General features: G+C 41.3%; 1 protein-coding gene across 1 annotated transcript; it reads right to left on the bottom strand.

Moving 5' to 3' along the window:
* Positions 1–14,534: 14,534 nt before the first annotated feature.
* Positions 14,535–15,372, bottom strand: LOC106095130 (large ribosomal subunit protein mL64). Its single transcript, XM_013262376.2, has one exon. The coding sequence runs from the start codon at positions 15,298–15,300 to the stop codon at positions 14,587–14,589; it is 714 nt and encodes a 237-aa protein (XP_013117830.1). The 5' UTR covers positions 15,301–15,372; the 3' UTR covers positions 14,535–14,586.
* Between the last annotated feature and the right edge of the window lie 656 nt (positions 15,373–16,028).

Below are 16,028 nucleotides of genomic sequence, written 5' to 3'. Positions count from 1 at the left end.
GATAATCCTGCAGAAAAAAACAAGTAAAAGCGTGCTAAGTTCGGCCGGGGCGAATCTTATATACCCTCCACCATGGATCGCATTTGTCGAGTTCTTTTCCCGGCATCTCTTCTTAGGCAAAAAAAGGATATAAGAAAAGATTTGCTCTGCTATTAGAGCGATATCAAGATATGGTCCGGTTTGGACCACAATTAAATTATATGTTGGAGACCTGTGTAAAATGTCAGCCAATTCGAATAAGAATCGCGCCCTTTGTGGGCTCAAGAAGTAAAATAGAGAGATCGATTTATATGGGAGCTGTATCGGGCTATATACCGATTCAGACCATAATAAACACGTATGTTAATGGTCATGAGAGAATCAGTCGAACAAAATTTCAGGCAAATCGGATAATAATTGCGACCTCTAGAGGCTCAAGAAGTCAAGACCCAAGATCGGTTTATATGACAGCTATATAAGGTTATGGACCGATTTGAACCATACTTGGCACAGTTGTTGGATATCATAACAAAACACGTCGTGCAAAATTTCATCCCAATCGGATAAGAATTGCGCACTCTAGAGGCTCAAGAAGTCAAGACCCCAGATCAGTTTATATGGCAGCTATATCAGGTTATGAACCGATTTGAACCATACTTGGCACAGTTGTTGGATATAATATCGAAACACGTCGTGCTAAATTTTATCCCAATCGGATAAGAATTGCGCACTCTAGAGGCTCAAGAAGTCAAGACCCAAGATCGGTTTATATGGCAGCTATATCAGGTTATGAAACGATTTGAACCATACTTGGCACAGTTGTTGGATATAATAACAAAACACGTCGTGCAAAATTTCATTCCAATCGGATAAGAATTGCGCACTCTAGAGGCTCAAGAAGTCAAGACCCAAGATCGGTTTATATGACAGCTATATCAGGTTATGAAACCATTTGAACCATACTTGGCACAGTTGTTGGCTATCATAACAAAACACGTCGTGCAAAATTTCATTCCAATCGGATAAGAATTGCGCACTCTAGAGGCTCAAGAAGTCAAGACCCAAGATCGGTTTATATGGCAGCTATATCAAGACATGGACCGATATGGCCCATCTACAATACCAACCGACCTACGCTAATAAGAAGTATTTGTGCAAAATTTCAAGCGGCTAGCTTTACTCCTTCGGAAGTTAGAGTGCTTTCGACAGACAGACGGACGGACGGACGGACGGACATGGCTAGATCGACATAAAATTTCACGACGATCAAGAATATATATACTTTATGGGGTCTCAGACGAATATTTCGAGTAGTTACAATCAGAATGACGAAATTAGTATACCCCCCATCTTATGGTGGAGGGTATAAAAATTACAAATGGAAAAGGAAAGATGAAAGCGCAATGGCATCAATTTATTTGATGATCGAGGATGATTTATGTATTCCAATTGATTGTGGAGGCAAGTTCGGCAAAAGATGCATGGACAATACTTAAGAATCATTTTGAGCGCCGTTCTTTCAGTGAATGTGTTTTTATTATGAAGAAAATATGTCAAATGCAGCTTGAGGAAGATGGTGATATGGAAGACCATTTAAGCAAAATGCAGCATGAAATAAAGAAGCTGTCGTGTATGGGGCAAAAGCTTAGTGAAAGTTGGGAAGTGGCTATGATACTTCGAAGTTTGCCGGAGTCCTATGATGTTTTGGTAACAACCCTTGAAGCTAGAAGTGATGCTGTTCCATCGTTGAGTGTAGTAAAGGAGAAACTTTTTGAAGAATCCAGGAAAAGATTGCAGAAACAGAATCTGGTAAATAACAATTCTTCAGTAATGAATGTGAAAAATGTGCAGAACAAGAAAGGGAGATATCTATCGAACCCGGTATGTTTTTATTGTGGTAAATCTGGACATTTTTAAAAGAGATTGCATTCAGTTCAAAGAGAGTCTCAACAGAAATACGTCCAATATTGTAATAGATGAGAGGGTACCGGATGAGAACATATGTTTTTGGTTGGGAGCCTCTAATAATAACACGGATTGGTATATTGATTCTGGAGCTACGAGCCATATATGCAACAGAAAGGAGTTTTTTGAACATTTGAATTTTAATTTTATGAATACCATAACTGTAGCAAATGGGTATGAACTAAAATCATCTGGAATAGGCAGTGGATATTTGAACATTTTAGATGACAATGTATTGTATGTACCGAATATTGAAAGCAATTTGTTGTCGGTAAAGAGATTGGCTGAAAAGGGCTTCAAAATAATTTTCCAAGAAAACATATGTGAAATATATTTCAAAAAGAATTTGTTTGCAGTTGCGATGCTTTATAATGGTCTGTACAAATTAAATACACCAAATACAACTCAAAATCAAAAGATTTTGATGGCCAGTCACTCGAAATGCATACACGAATGGCATAGATGTTTAGGCCATCGTGATATAGAATGTGCCAAAAGGATGTTAAAGGAAGTCTATGGCGATTACCCAAAAGTCTGTACCTGTAGTGATGTTTGTCAGACGTGCATAAAAGGAAAATTATCCAGAAATGTTTTTCCGAAAAATTCGAAACAGAAATGTGATCAAATATTAGATCTGGTTCATAGCGATGTCTGTGGACCCATGGAAGCTGTCACCCCTGGGGGTAAGCGTTATTTTGTGACATTTATAGACGACTTTAGTAAATATATGGTAATATATTTATTGAATCATAAGTCGGAAGTCTGTATAAAACTAAAGGAATTCTGCAATATGGTAAAAACAAATTTTGGCAAGTACCATAAAGTCATAAGGTCTGACAATGGAGAAGAATATACTGGGAGTGAAATTCGTAGTTTTTTGAAGCAATGTGGAATACAGCAGCAATTCACCGTACCTTATAACCCAGAGCAGAATGGTACAGCCGAAAGAAGGAATAGATATGTGGTCGAAATGATACGATGCATGCTTATATGCAGATATGCCAAAATCATATTGGGGAGAAGCTGCCGTTACGGCTACTTACATTCAAAATCGCTGTCTTACTAGATCAAATAATTCAATTCCGTACGCTCTGTGGGAAGGGAAGAAACCAAGCCTTGACAATTTAATAATATTTGGAAGTAAGTGCTTAGTATACGTACCGAAAGAAAAAAGAAGGAAGCTGGATGTTAAAGCTAAAATGCTGACTTTTGTAGGCTATTCTGAAGGAAGCAAAAGGATTGCGTTTTTTGGATAGAAATACTAATAAAATTACAATAAGTCGTGATTACAAAATTGTTTGTGATAATTTCCAAGAAAGTCAAGCTTCAAATAAAGATAACAACGAAATGTATGTAGACATTTTTAAATTGCCAAAGATTGGTAGTGACGAACCAACTATTGAAGAATCAAGTGACATAGAAGAGCATTTTTACGATGCTGATTTAGATGACCTTAATACATTCCAAATGGACGATAATCTTGAAATCACGGATAGAATGCCGATATCACGAGAAACAAGCCAGATTCCAATGGCAGTGGTGCAAGAAAATGTTGACAGTGATCAGCCGTTGTTGAGAAGATCTCTTAGAACAACAAAAGGAAAACTTCCAGAAAGATTTATGATGAGCATCGGAAGTAATGAATCAGAACCTAAAACTTTTCAGGATGTTATGAAAAGGGACGACAAAGAAATGTGGTTGGAAGTAATGAAGGAGGAACTAAAGTCATTGCATGATAACAACAATGAATCAGAACTTAAAACTTTTCAGGATGTTATGAAAAGGGACGACAAAGAAATGTGGTTGGAAGCAATGAAGGAGGAACTAAAGTCATTGGATGATAACAACACCTGGGAGTTAGGAAATTTGCCAGATAATCGAAAAGCGATTGGTTGCAAATGGGTTTTCAAACTAAAACGAGATGCCAGCGGAAAAGTTGTAAAATATAAGGCAAGACTTGTAGCACAAGGTTTTAGTCAGCGGTATGGTGTTGATTATGATGAAGTGTTTGCGCCGGTTGTTAGACAATCCACACTTCGAATGTTTTTGACATTGTCTGTTCAAAATGATATGACTGTTAAACAGTATGATATTAAGACTGCATTCCTATATGGTGAGCTTAACGAGGAAGTATACATGAAGCAACCAATAGGGTTTGAAATTTCCAATGGCAAAATCTGTAAACTAAAAAAAAGCATATACGGACTTAAACAATCTGCCTGATGTTGGAATGAAAAGCTATGCCAAGTTTTTTTAAATGCAGGTTTCAAGAAAGGGCTCACAGATAGTTGTGTTCTACGAAACGAAAAAAATGGCGAGTGGATATTTGTTCTAATATACGTGGACGATATTCTTGTAGCAACGAAGTCGGATTTAAACCATGATTATGTAATGAATTTACTGAAAACAAATTTTGAAATAACTGTTCTTGGAGAAGTCAATTATTATCAGGGTATACAAATTGAGAAGGGGAATGATGGTTTTTACATTCTATCTCAAGAACATTACATAAATGAAATTGTGAAATACGCTGGATTGGAAATTGCCAGAACATTCAAGATACCAATGGACGTTGGATATGTAAAAGAAGACGTTAAAAGTGAACCCATGCCTAATAATGAAAGGTATAGACGTTTAGTTGGATGCCTGCTTTATATTTCCGTAAATTCTAGACCTGACATAACAGCAGCTGTCTCAATTTTTAGCCGTAAAGTAACGAATCCTACATATCGTGATTGGAATGAGTTAAAAAGGCTGATTACTTATCTGAATGGTTCCAAATCGTTGCGACTAAATCTAAAATGTGGAGATTTGAAAGGCTTATATGGATTTGCTGATGCTGATTGGGCTCAAAATAGGAGTGATAGAAAATCAAATAGCGGATTTCTGTTGTTGTTGTTGTTGTAGCAGTTTATTGTGTACTATCTTTCGTCTGCTTGATTCTGTTGAGTGTCAAGACCCAGGAACTCCGCGACTAAGATGGGGTGCGTCCACAGGGATCTGGGTCTGAGTCGAGTGGGTCTGGCCGGGCAGTTAAACAGGTGACGTGTATCGTGCGGTCCCTGGTTACAGTCGGGACATACATCTTGCACGTCGGCATCAATCCTAGCTCTGTGGGAATTGAGGCGGCTGCATCTGCCGGAACGTAATTGAGTCAGAATCACTCTGGTTTGCCGGGGGAGGTCGATTTCTTCGGGTGCAATGGGTGGCGGTCGTACTCCAAGGACTACATTCACCCGGTAGCCAGTTAACGCGTCTGCTACCGTGTCTGCATGAATGTTGTTCAGACCCGCTTGATATGCCGCTTGATCTAGAGGTTCTCTCTTGTAGCGCTGGACCTCACGCTCTAGATCATGTAGATCTACCTTAAGGCTTCTGGGCGGTGGGTATCTATCCACAAGATGATGATTTGGATGATTTCTGCGATAACAGCCCAAAAGGTATTGCTTAGACAGCATGTAGTTATGTCTTCGCACTGGTAGGATCTTTGTCTCCTGGTGGAGGTGGTCCACATGAGAACTAAGGAGGCAGCCCGTCGCAGTTCGGAGGGCGGCATTCTGACAGATCTGAATATTATTCCACTGCGTGTCACAAAGCTGACGTGACCACACTGGCGCTGCATAACTTACCACAGACCGGCCAATTGCTTTGTACGTGGTCAACAAGGTTTCTTTGTCTGCACCCCAAGTGCTGCCAGCGAGTGACTTGAGGACCTTGTTTCTACTTTTGACTTTATTGCAGATTGCTGTGGCATGTGGGGAGAAAGTGTGGGAGCTGTCAAATGTGACGCCAAGTATTTTGGGACACTTGATGGTCGGAATCAATTCTCCATCGACCATCACAGTCAGCTCAGAATTCACCTCACGCGTATTTGTAGTGAACAGTGTGGCTGAAGATTTGGTGGCGGATATCTTCAGATTTCTTGCAGCGAAATATGAGGCAAGCTCGTTGAGGTAGACGTTCAACCTATCGCAGATGTCATCAATGGGTGGGGGGCCTGATGCCATGATCGTACAGTCGTCCGCATATGATACGATCTCTATGCCGTCTGGAGGAGGTGGGATGGAGGAAAGGTAGAGGTTAAACAGAGCCGGAGATATCACCCCGCCTTGGGGAACTCCCTGTTTCACTCTACGGTGTTTTGACTTCTTATCCCTAAATTCCACAAATGACTGGCGGCCACACAGATAATTCGCGACCCAACGTTTAAGGCCTGGCTGGAGGGACGTGTTGGCGATGTCCTCAAATAATTTGGCATGGCTGACCGTGTCGAATGCCTTCGATAGGTCCAATGCCACGAGGACCGTCCTATCACATGGCCTGGGTTGATTGAAGCCACGGCAAATGTGTGTGGTGATGGCATGCAAAGCTGTTGTTGTGCTGTGCAGTCTCCGAAATCCGTGTTGATGCTCGGCGAATGGAAATTCTCCTACGAGGCTCGGGAGGAGTAATGCCTCAAGCGTCTTAGCCACTGGTGAGAGAAGGGAGATCGGTCTGTACGACTCCCCCAAACTCGGGTCTTTACCAGGCTTCAGTAGCGGGATCACTCTGCCCATTTTCCAGACATCGGGAACTATAAGAGTGTTCAATGACAGGTTAAGGACAGTGGTAAGGTACTCAACTCCAGGTAAATCCAGATTCTTCAGCATCAATGTAGAGATTCCGTCGGGGCCCAACGCCTTGGAAGATTTGGCGCCACGGATGACATTCGTAACTTCGCCCACGGTAAATTGTGATGGCTGTTCATCGGCTCGGAGACCACGAATACGGCGAATGGCTCTTCTCCTTGCCCTGTCTCTCTCGGGATGCACGATAAATTGACGGTTGAACAACCTGGCGCATCTCTTCGGATCAGTCACGGTTAACTCGCCAAAAGTGACTGAGGTCCTGTCGTCCCGTCTACCGGGGTTCGAGAGAGACTTAACAGTGGCCCACAATTTGCCTGCACCGGTGCCTAAGTTACATTGCTCCAAGTGTTCCAGCCACAAATTCCGCTTATGTTCGTTGACTACCCTGTTTATTTCCAGATTCAGCTCGCTGATTCTGGGGTTAGCGGGGTCCATAGCACGAATCCCATCACGCTCGTCTGCGAGTACCACTGCTTGCGCCGGGAAATTGGGTCGCACTTGCGGTATTCGACCGGCTGGAATAAAGCGAGCGGCTGCTGCGTTGATGATGTCTCGGAATTTCCTCTCGGCCACAAGCACATCAGAGGGGGGTGGCAGTTCATTGAAGCGGCGATTGGTATACTCTCTGAAGCCAGTCCAATTGGCCTTCTTATAGTTGATGAACGTTCGGCGCTCAGAGGTTATGAAGTCGGGTGGTCGGTCGATGGTGAGGATTATGGGGAGGTGGTCTGACCCCAAAGAGATGACGGCTTGCCAGGATACGTCACTCAGGAGATCAGGGGATGCGATTGAGATGTCTGGCGAGCTGCTGCACCTCCTCGTAATCCTAGTGAGGGCATCCTCATTCACCGTGCAAAACGTGGAGCTATCTATCTGCTCTGCCAAAGCTATGCCACGCTGGTCGTTGCCTAGGGGAGAATGCCATGACGAGTGATGTGCATTGAAATCCCCCAGAACCAGAAGACTATGGCCAGATAGCAACCCACTTATGTCGGGGCTGTAGGCCTGGCCATTAATCGGGACACAGCTGCCAACCGGCGGTATATACACGTTGTATATCTCTATCTCGGCAGTACCAGACTTGACTGCTACCCCCATACATTCCATGTATGGGTCACTAGCGTCAAGCGCAGGCGAGATAGGTCTATACTGCACGGAATGGTGTATAACGAAGGCCAATCCCCCACCTCCATTCCTTGAGCGATCCTTACGTAGCACATTGTAGCCGTGACAACTGTGCAAGCTGCAGGTGTTAGTCAGCTTTGTCTCCTGGATCGCTGCGACCGATATGCTCTTCCGACTCATAAAATCCACAATCTCATCAATCTTGCCTCGCAGTCCATTGCAGTTTAACTGCAGGAACGATACATTTCCCGACACTGGCCTGGCAATAGTAGGGCTAGGGTGCTGTCTTTGCATAAATTGCCGTACGGGAGAGGTCGGGGGGGTCACATAGTCCGACGACGAGGACGCCGAAGGCGACGACGGCGACGCTTGTGACCCACTGCTGGCTGAGTTCGCACAGCACCTAGCGACATAGCCAGTATGACTATACTCCCGTAGCGAAGTTAGGCCAGAGCAAGAACGGAAATGTACCCACTCCAAGCACCTGTTACACCTCACCGACACTGACCGATGATGAAGGCGGTTCTGGCAAACGGAACAGAACCAGGGTCCGGGGTTCTTTTCAATCCCGGCACGGACCAAAAGCATACGGAGAAGGCACTCCGGGATGTGCCTCTCCCATGACGAAAAAAGACGAACACGTACACTGAGGCGGCAGCCCTTGCCGATGAAGATTCCATCGGGTCAATCCGGTACGTACAACCGGCTGCCATGGGCTGCCAGCGGATTTCTGTAGACGTAGCAAGCATATATCTACAAAATACTATTTCATAAAAGATTTAAAAGAGAAAAAAGAAATAAGTTTGGAATATAATAATGGAAGCAGATATATTTACCAAACCACTACAATTGAACAAAATTCAACAATTCCAGAAAAGTCTTTGCTTGCAATGAGGTTAAATTGAGAAGGAGTGTTGAAAGCAATTTAACTTTGTAACATACATACTTGTTATATTCTTATGAATTCAAATCAAGTTAGTTTTTGAATTATGTTTGTATGTAGAAAAGAAAAATATTGACATTCCATTTTAAATTTTATTCAGTCTTGTAAGTTTCTTCATTGAATAAATACACATTTTATATATCGACGGTTTTTTATTTGAGCTCTGCCAATAAAGTCACTCGCTGGCAGCACTTGGGGTGCAGACAAAGAAACCTTATTGACCACGTACAAAGCAATTGGCCGGTCTGTGGTAAGTTATGCAGCGCCAGTGTGGTCACGTCAACTTTGTGACACGCAGTGGAATAATATTCAGATCTGTCAGAATGCCGCCCTCCGAACTGCGACGGGCTGTCTCCTCAGTTCTCATGTGGACCACCTCCATCAGGAGACAAAGATCCTACCAGTGCGAAGACATAACTACATGCTGTCTAAGCAATACCTTTTGGGCTGTTATCGCAGAAACCATCCAAATCATCATCTTGTGGATAGATACCCACCGCCCAGAAGCCTTAAGGTAGATCTACATGATCTAGAGCGTGAGGTTCAGCGCTACAAGAGAGAACCTCTAGATCAAGCGGGTCTGAACAACATTCATGCAGACACGGTAGCAGATGCGGTAATTGGCTACCGGGTGAATGTAGTCCTTGGAGAACGACCGCCACCCATTGCACCCGAAGAAATCGACCTCCCCCGGCAAACCAGAGTAGTTCTGGCTCAATTACGTTCCGGCAGATGCAGCCGCCTCAATTCCAACAGAGCTAGGATTGATGCCGACGTGCAAGATGTATGTCCCGATTGTAACCAGGGACCGCACGATACACGTCACCTGTTTAACTGCCCGGCCAGACCCACTCGACTCAGACCCAGATCCCTGTGGACACACCCCATCTTAGTCGCGGAGTTCCTGGGTCTTGACACTCAACAGAATCAAGCAAACGAAGGATAGAACACAATAAACTGCTACAACAACAACAACTGTTTTGAATACATTAGACTGCTGGAGAAAATTGTATGCTACTGTTTATGATTCCCTGTTACTTGTTTTGATTACTTAAGGCCTTTATTAAATTTTTCTTAGAGATTCTGAGAGATGATTGTTAGAAGAGATGATTTTAATTTGTGGTATATTATTATTCTAAAGAAGCTACCTGTTCCATCTATTGCTATACGTTTCAAAATGTGGCTGATCTAGCTCGCATTTTTGTTATTGCATTATCTGCTAATGTGAGCATGGCAGTCATGGCCGTTTGTATCTAAATTTAAAGCAAAAACATTATGGAAAGTATGCATCAGTGGTGATTATAAACATTCACTGAGACACACATTTACATTTGTGTTTTATTTTTTCTTCTAACATCCCCTTCATAATTAAGCAGAAGTCATTTTCAGCAAACAACAAACTTTTCAGCAGTAAGCCTGATGCTCTGAAATTGCAGTACTACTGCTGCAATAGTAGAACTACTGCTACAATAGCACACTCATAGAAAAGTTTGCTGAAAATAGCAAACACTGTCTGCTGAATATTGGTAGATAAGTTTGCTGCTTTCATAGTTTCCGCTATTAAAACAGGAGTTCTGCTATTACAACAGTAGTTCTGCAATTTCAGAGCAGCAGGCTTACTGCTGAAAAGTCTGTTGTTTGCTGGAAGGCTGCTTAATTATGAATGGGATGTTAGAAGAAAACATAAATTACAAATATAAATTTGTGTCTCGGTGGATGTTTATAATCACCACTGAATGTATGCTTTCCATAATCTGTACACATTAGTAGAGCTATAACAAAAAAAAAATGAGCAAGCTCAGCCACAATTCGATATATACACCAATGAATGGATCAGGTAGCTTCTGAACAGTAGTATTCCACAAATTTAAATCATCTCTTCCAACCCCAAACCATTTTTTGTTTGGGTGCACCAATTCGATTCAAACTCCAGTACCGTGTGAGCCTAGACTGATGTGTCTTCGAAAGCAGTGGCTTGTTGTGCAGAACTTAAAGAACTAATGTGGCATCAATGACTGTGTGAATATCTTCCCGAACTGATGAGAAGGACGAAATGGTGTTTTAGATCTTCCCAAGAGCCATAGAGAGAGTCATAGAATTCTCCCCCTCTGGGTCAGTTCACGGGGGTGGGGATGTTGTTTGAGGCAACCCAACTGTGACAGTAACCCTGCTTTTTGTCAAATACTGGAGCAAATTTCACCTGTGAGCAAAATGACCAAAAATTCCCAATTAATTTTTGGGAATTTTTTTTCATATACAATAATTAGAACTTCAGGCCCTTACTTGTTATTTTCTATTTGTGACACCATGAAAACATGTAAGTTGTGCTTTATATTTAGTTGTTGTAATTTTTATTAAATTTCTTGTTCAAGTGTTAAATGTAAATTTTAAACTTAAAACTTTTATTAATTAATAGTGAATAAACGTCAAATCACATGAATCACCACACACATAAACCAAATGTAAACCTATTCATATAAAACACAAAACATACCCACATCAACCGAAATAAATGAATCAAGCAGTTTTTTCATCACTTAAAAATCAAATCCATTTACATCGTCTTATTCTGGAAGGCCATCGGGTGTGAAGGGTTTATTCATCGGTACACCAAAGCAAGAAAACCAACAAACAATTATTAAGAATATTGTGATGTGATTTACTACATTTAGACCTATTATTTATTTTTTTATTTTATTTTACTGGGATTGAAGAAAAAAACTTTAGCTATCCTTTTCAGTGAAAATGATTGAAATTTTCAAATTATTTTTTATTGATCCAATTGATCCAAATAAAATAATAAAAAATTATTAAAATTTCAGAAAAGTCCAATTAAAGCGCATTGTATAGTGCGCACCCCCGATTTCGACGCAACATGGTTCACATATGTAAAACTCCTGGAACGCGAATTTAATGTTTGAGTCCATGATCACTCCTTAGAAATAAAATACCTCCGGGGTTTTTACCATAAATGCAACGAAAAATATTATTTCCCGAATTATAAAATAAAGTGTAGTGGGGCGGGTATATGTCTAGCTACCGACATAGACTGACAGTAATTAGGAAATTAACGCCTACTCTGATGATGGCACTATCCGGTGCCGGACCATAACGGAGTTAGTGGGAAATGACAGGGTAGACGATTTGGCAGTGAAGGCCAGAGGATTGCAGTCAATACACTTGATTACCCCAAGCATTACGACGCAGTCCGAGTTAAGGGTGTGGGAGACGAACTACATGGACGTTCGTCTGTGGAACAGCGAAACAGTCGGTAGGTCGGCGAAAATCCTATGGGGTGATCGGAATCGTGAGAGGACGAGGCTATTACTGAAAGGAAGTAAGAAGGTCAGTATAGCTTTTGGTATCATAACGGGACACAAAGGACTACTAGCTCCCTTATGCAAAATCGGTGCGGCCTGTGGGGAAGATGATGAGACATTGGAGCATTACCCATGTGATTGGCCGGCTTTCGCCGCTAAAATACACTTGTACTTAGGTGGGGACACAATACCAGATGTGAACCAACTTAGGAGAGTGGTATGGAAAACAATTAAGGATTTTGTAGTAGCACAGAATTCCTAATTTACACAATCCCATGGCAGCCGGTTGTACGTACCGGATTGACCCGATGGATTCCTTTATCGGTAAGGGCTGCCGCCTCTGTGTACAAAACACTGCTACAAACACAACAACCTAACTTACATTTTCTTTTTCGAGGTTACTTTTTTAGTATTTAGAGCTCATAACAAGCCGATTACTGGCTTAGGTTAATGTCCATAGTGGCATGGGGTGGATTAATAACCGCATCGTCTTTTCAACCTAACCTAATTATTTTTTTTATTACAGTAACTTAATGAATTTCATAGCCTTTTACAAAGGCTGCTTCCAAAAAATTGGCGACCGAATCGAGGACAAAGAAAAAATAGTGTCCAGGTCGTCATTGTTTAAGTGGAAAAGATAAACATTTCTATATCATTTTATATATAAAATTTTTTAAGATTTAATTGAAAAAATTATTGAATCAAATTTTAATTGAAAATTTCAATCACAATCGTAATTATAAAAAATCCGATTAATCAAAAATAATTTAATCATTTTTTAACTGAAATTTTCAATCACGATCGTAATTGGTAATTACAATATGATTGATTCAATTAATTTTTTAATGGAAAACATTTTTATTATCAGTTAAATTTTTAATTGAAAAATGTTCATGATAATTTTTGTATGTAGACTTCCCACCGTGGCGCTATGGTAAGCATGTCCGTCTATGACGCCAAATGCCTGTGTTAAAATCCCGGCGTAATCATCAAAAAAAATGTACAGCGGTGGTTTTCCCCTTACTAATGCTGGCTACATTTGTGAGGTATCCTGCAATGTTTAAACTTCTCTACCAAATGGTTTCGCTAGTCGTATGCCGTTCGGACTCGGCAATAAGAAAGGAGGCCCCTTATCATTGAGCTTAAACATTTGTACTCATTGATATGAGAGAAGTTTCCCCTGTTCCTGTTCGGTTATTGTCTCGTCGCCAGCCCCCCGTTCGTTAGGCCGTATAGTGTCCTTCCACTTTACTATCTGATGGCTCAATATGAGGATCTTTGAAAAAGAGAGTCTTGCCCCGTAAAACGCCACGCCTTTAGCCAAACTTGTCATGGAGACTAGATCAGCCACAAGAGAGTTCTTTCCACATTATCCACCCTGTGAAAGACCTCCATTCTACGCGACCTTGGTTTTGCTTGCCTAAGATAACCTACATGCGTTCCATCTCGAATTTGCTGTCCCACCCTTGATGAAGATCGCTGCCTTTGAGAGCTGGGGAATGTCCATCTTTCTCACAAGATCGAGCTTTGCGCCCTCCCAGGTAGTGTCGATATTTCCAACGAGCATTTTGTTGGTATTAACACATTCTGCTGACACAAAGCGTAGCGTAAAGATATCCCCTCTATCTTGAAGCTCATCTTTTGTATGGGTGGACACCCTTCGCTAACCGGATCCTCCAGTTGGCACCCATGATCTGGTGGAATCCTACCGGATGTACAGCCGATAAATTTCCTTGCCACCCTGGCGTAAGAGAGCGGCTCCTTACCTTTTTCAGAGACCATCCGTGATGGCTGTGTCGTTCGTTTGGAAGTCACAGTGCTCCATGAAGACTCAGGGACCATGCACGCTTCCATCGTTTCTGTTCCGATTTTGTCTCCGCAGGCCCTTGAGGGGGCTGGTTTTGGATTCCCAGAGTACTTATAACTGAGAGCTCTTTTTTTCAGCGTTTGGTAGTGCAATGCTCTCCGGGAGATATGATTCCCTTTCCAGCTTTCGCAGAAGTGCTAAGTATTTTAATTCTAACCCTTCTAGCATCCACTACGTTCGCCCGAATGTGCTGTCGATGCATACTCCGCAGTTTCCTTCTTCATGCCGCTTTCTCGGCCTTCTTGTGAGCTTACTAAAGCCCTCGCCCACTACTGCCGCTATTCCCATCTCTCTTTTCGGCTGTAATAACTGTTTCATTGACTTTTGCTGTCTAAATCTGAATCATCACCTTTACATAAAGGCTGGGGACGAACTGCGCATTTCTGTGGTTTATCCGTCTCTTCCTCATTTATTAGTCTGACGACTCTCGACTACAGGTACCAAGGCACCCACAACTAGTGGAGGGGTGGACAACACGCTACGGTCTGATGTCACCACTACAGCTGTTGGGTCTTCGGACCCCATTTTCGACCTACTCCTAGAAGACTTTAAAACTTGCGTAATAGGTAGTACTTATTCCGAGGTAGATATTGTTCTTTGAGCAATGAAATGAAAATCTTGGACTTGGCTTTATCATTAAGCTTAAAATTGAATCGGACAGCTCTCACTGATATGTGAGAATTTAGCCCATGTTATTTAATGCACTGTTAGGGGACAACTTTTAAGTCATTTATTTAAGTACTAGGTAGTTACAGAACATTACGTATTTTCAACTAATTTGGACAATAATTTTTGCTCCTTCGCTTTCCTTTTTGCCTCTTTCTGCATTTTCTTATCCTCTCTTTCCTTCTGTTCGAGAACTTCTTTGAATTGTTCGTCTCGCGGGTCAACTTTAAAGCCAAAGTGTCTTCGTACTTCTTCAACTAATCGCTCCTTCCTCTGTTTGGCGGCTAGGGCAGCTTCCTCCTTTTTTTTTATTCTGTTTTGTAGATCTTTTTTCCAGTGTTCAAGTTTTCCCATGTTCTTTATAATGAACTCCTCTCTTTCAAGTACAACGTCTCTTTTTTGTTTATCTTTCGACTTGGATTTCTCCATCATACAGAATATATTTTCAGGCTCTGACACTGCTTCATAATTCTTTTGTGAATTCAGGTCCGATTTTTTCAAAAAACATATGCGGGGATCTATCCCACTTTCTAAACCACATCGGGAAAAAACTTTTCTTTGATATTTTTCACTTAGATGAATCCATGAGCTTGGTTTTTTGTAAGAAGGTCTTTCGTACAACATATTTCGGTGCTGGAGAAGAAGTCCAGATTTGTTTCGATTGATTTGCACATCTTGATCAACACTATCAGTGTAATTGTATTCGTACCCTGATGTCGAAACACTATTTGACGAAAATAAATGCCGACTGCAAATATAGTTTACGACTTTTTTATCAAAGTTATTTCGCACAAATAGGCCAGCCATTATTTTATGATGGAAAAGAATAAAAAAAAAGATGTCGTAACAATACTCCGTATATCAATTAATCGAATTTTGTGTAAAAAGTCGAGGTCGACTTTTAGTGGATAAGAAAAATTGAGTGGTCTCATGGTTAAATAATCAAGGTTGGCTCACTTGCCCAGCTGATGGATCGTTTCAACTCCAAATCCCACTAGAATGTCAAATGCTATGTTTGGATCTTAAAATTTTCTTACACTTGCAGTGTTGTCGAGTGAAAGCAATCTCCTATGGTGAGATGTAAAAATGACGTAAGGGGTTGTTTTTTACCCTGGTGAGAAAAAAAATTAATTTTATTGTGCCAATCGACCATTTTTTCTAACACTGACAAATTTTGACGTTTGTTAAAAATCAAAAGTAAACAAGATGTGTGCGCCATATAAAAATACAGGAAAAATCGAACTAGTAACATACACAAAATCAGAGTTGCACTAATCACTAATTTTGACAGATAGTGGACTCAATATTTTGTTGTTGGACAACTGGACCTACCAGTAAATGAATATATCTTGAAAATTATGAACGAAACTCATGCCAGGTAAACAAACTATTGACGCCGTTATAGGAAAATCATTTAACGGAGGCGCCATCATTTCAACAAACTATTGGGTTGCCCAAAAAGTAATTTTCATATAGTCGGCGTTGACAAATTTTTTCACAGCTTGTGACTCTGTAATTTCATTCTTTCTTCTGTC

This window comes from Stomoxys calcitrans, chromosome 1 (assembly GCF_963082655.1).
Source record: "Stomoxys calcitrans chromosome 1, idStoCalc2.1, whole genome shotgun sequence".
Taxonomy (NCBI): domain Eukaryota; kingdom Metazoa; phylum Arthropoda; class Insecta; order Diptera; family Muscidae; genus Stomoxys; species Stomoxys calcitrans.
The sequence above is the reverse complement of the archived record's forward strand: the minus strand, read 5'-3'. Positions and strand labels throughout refer to the sequence as shown.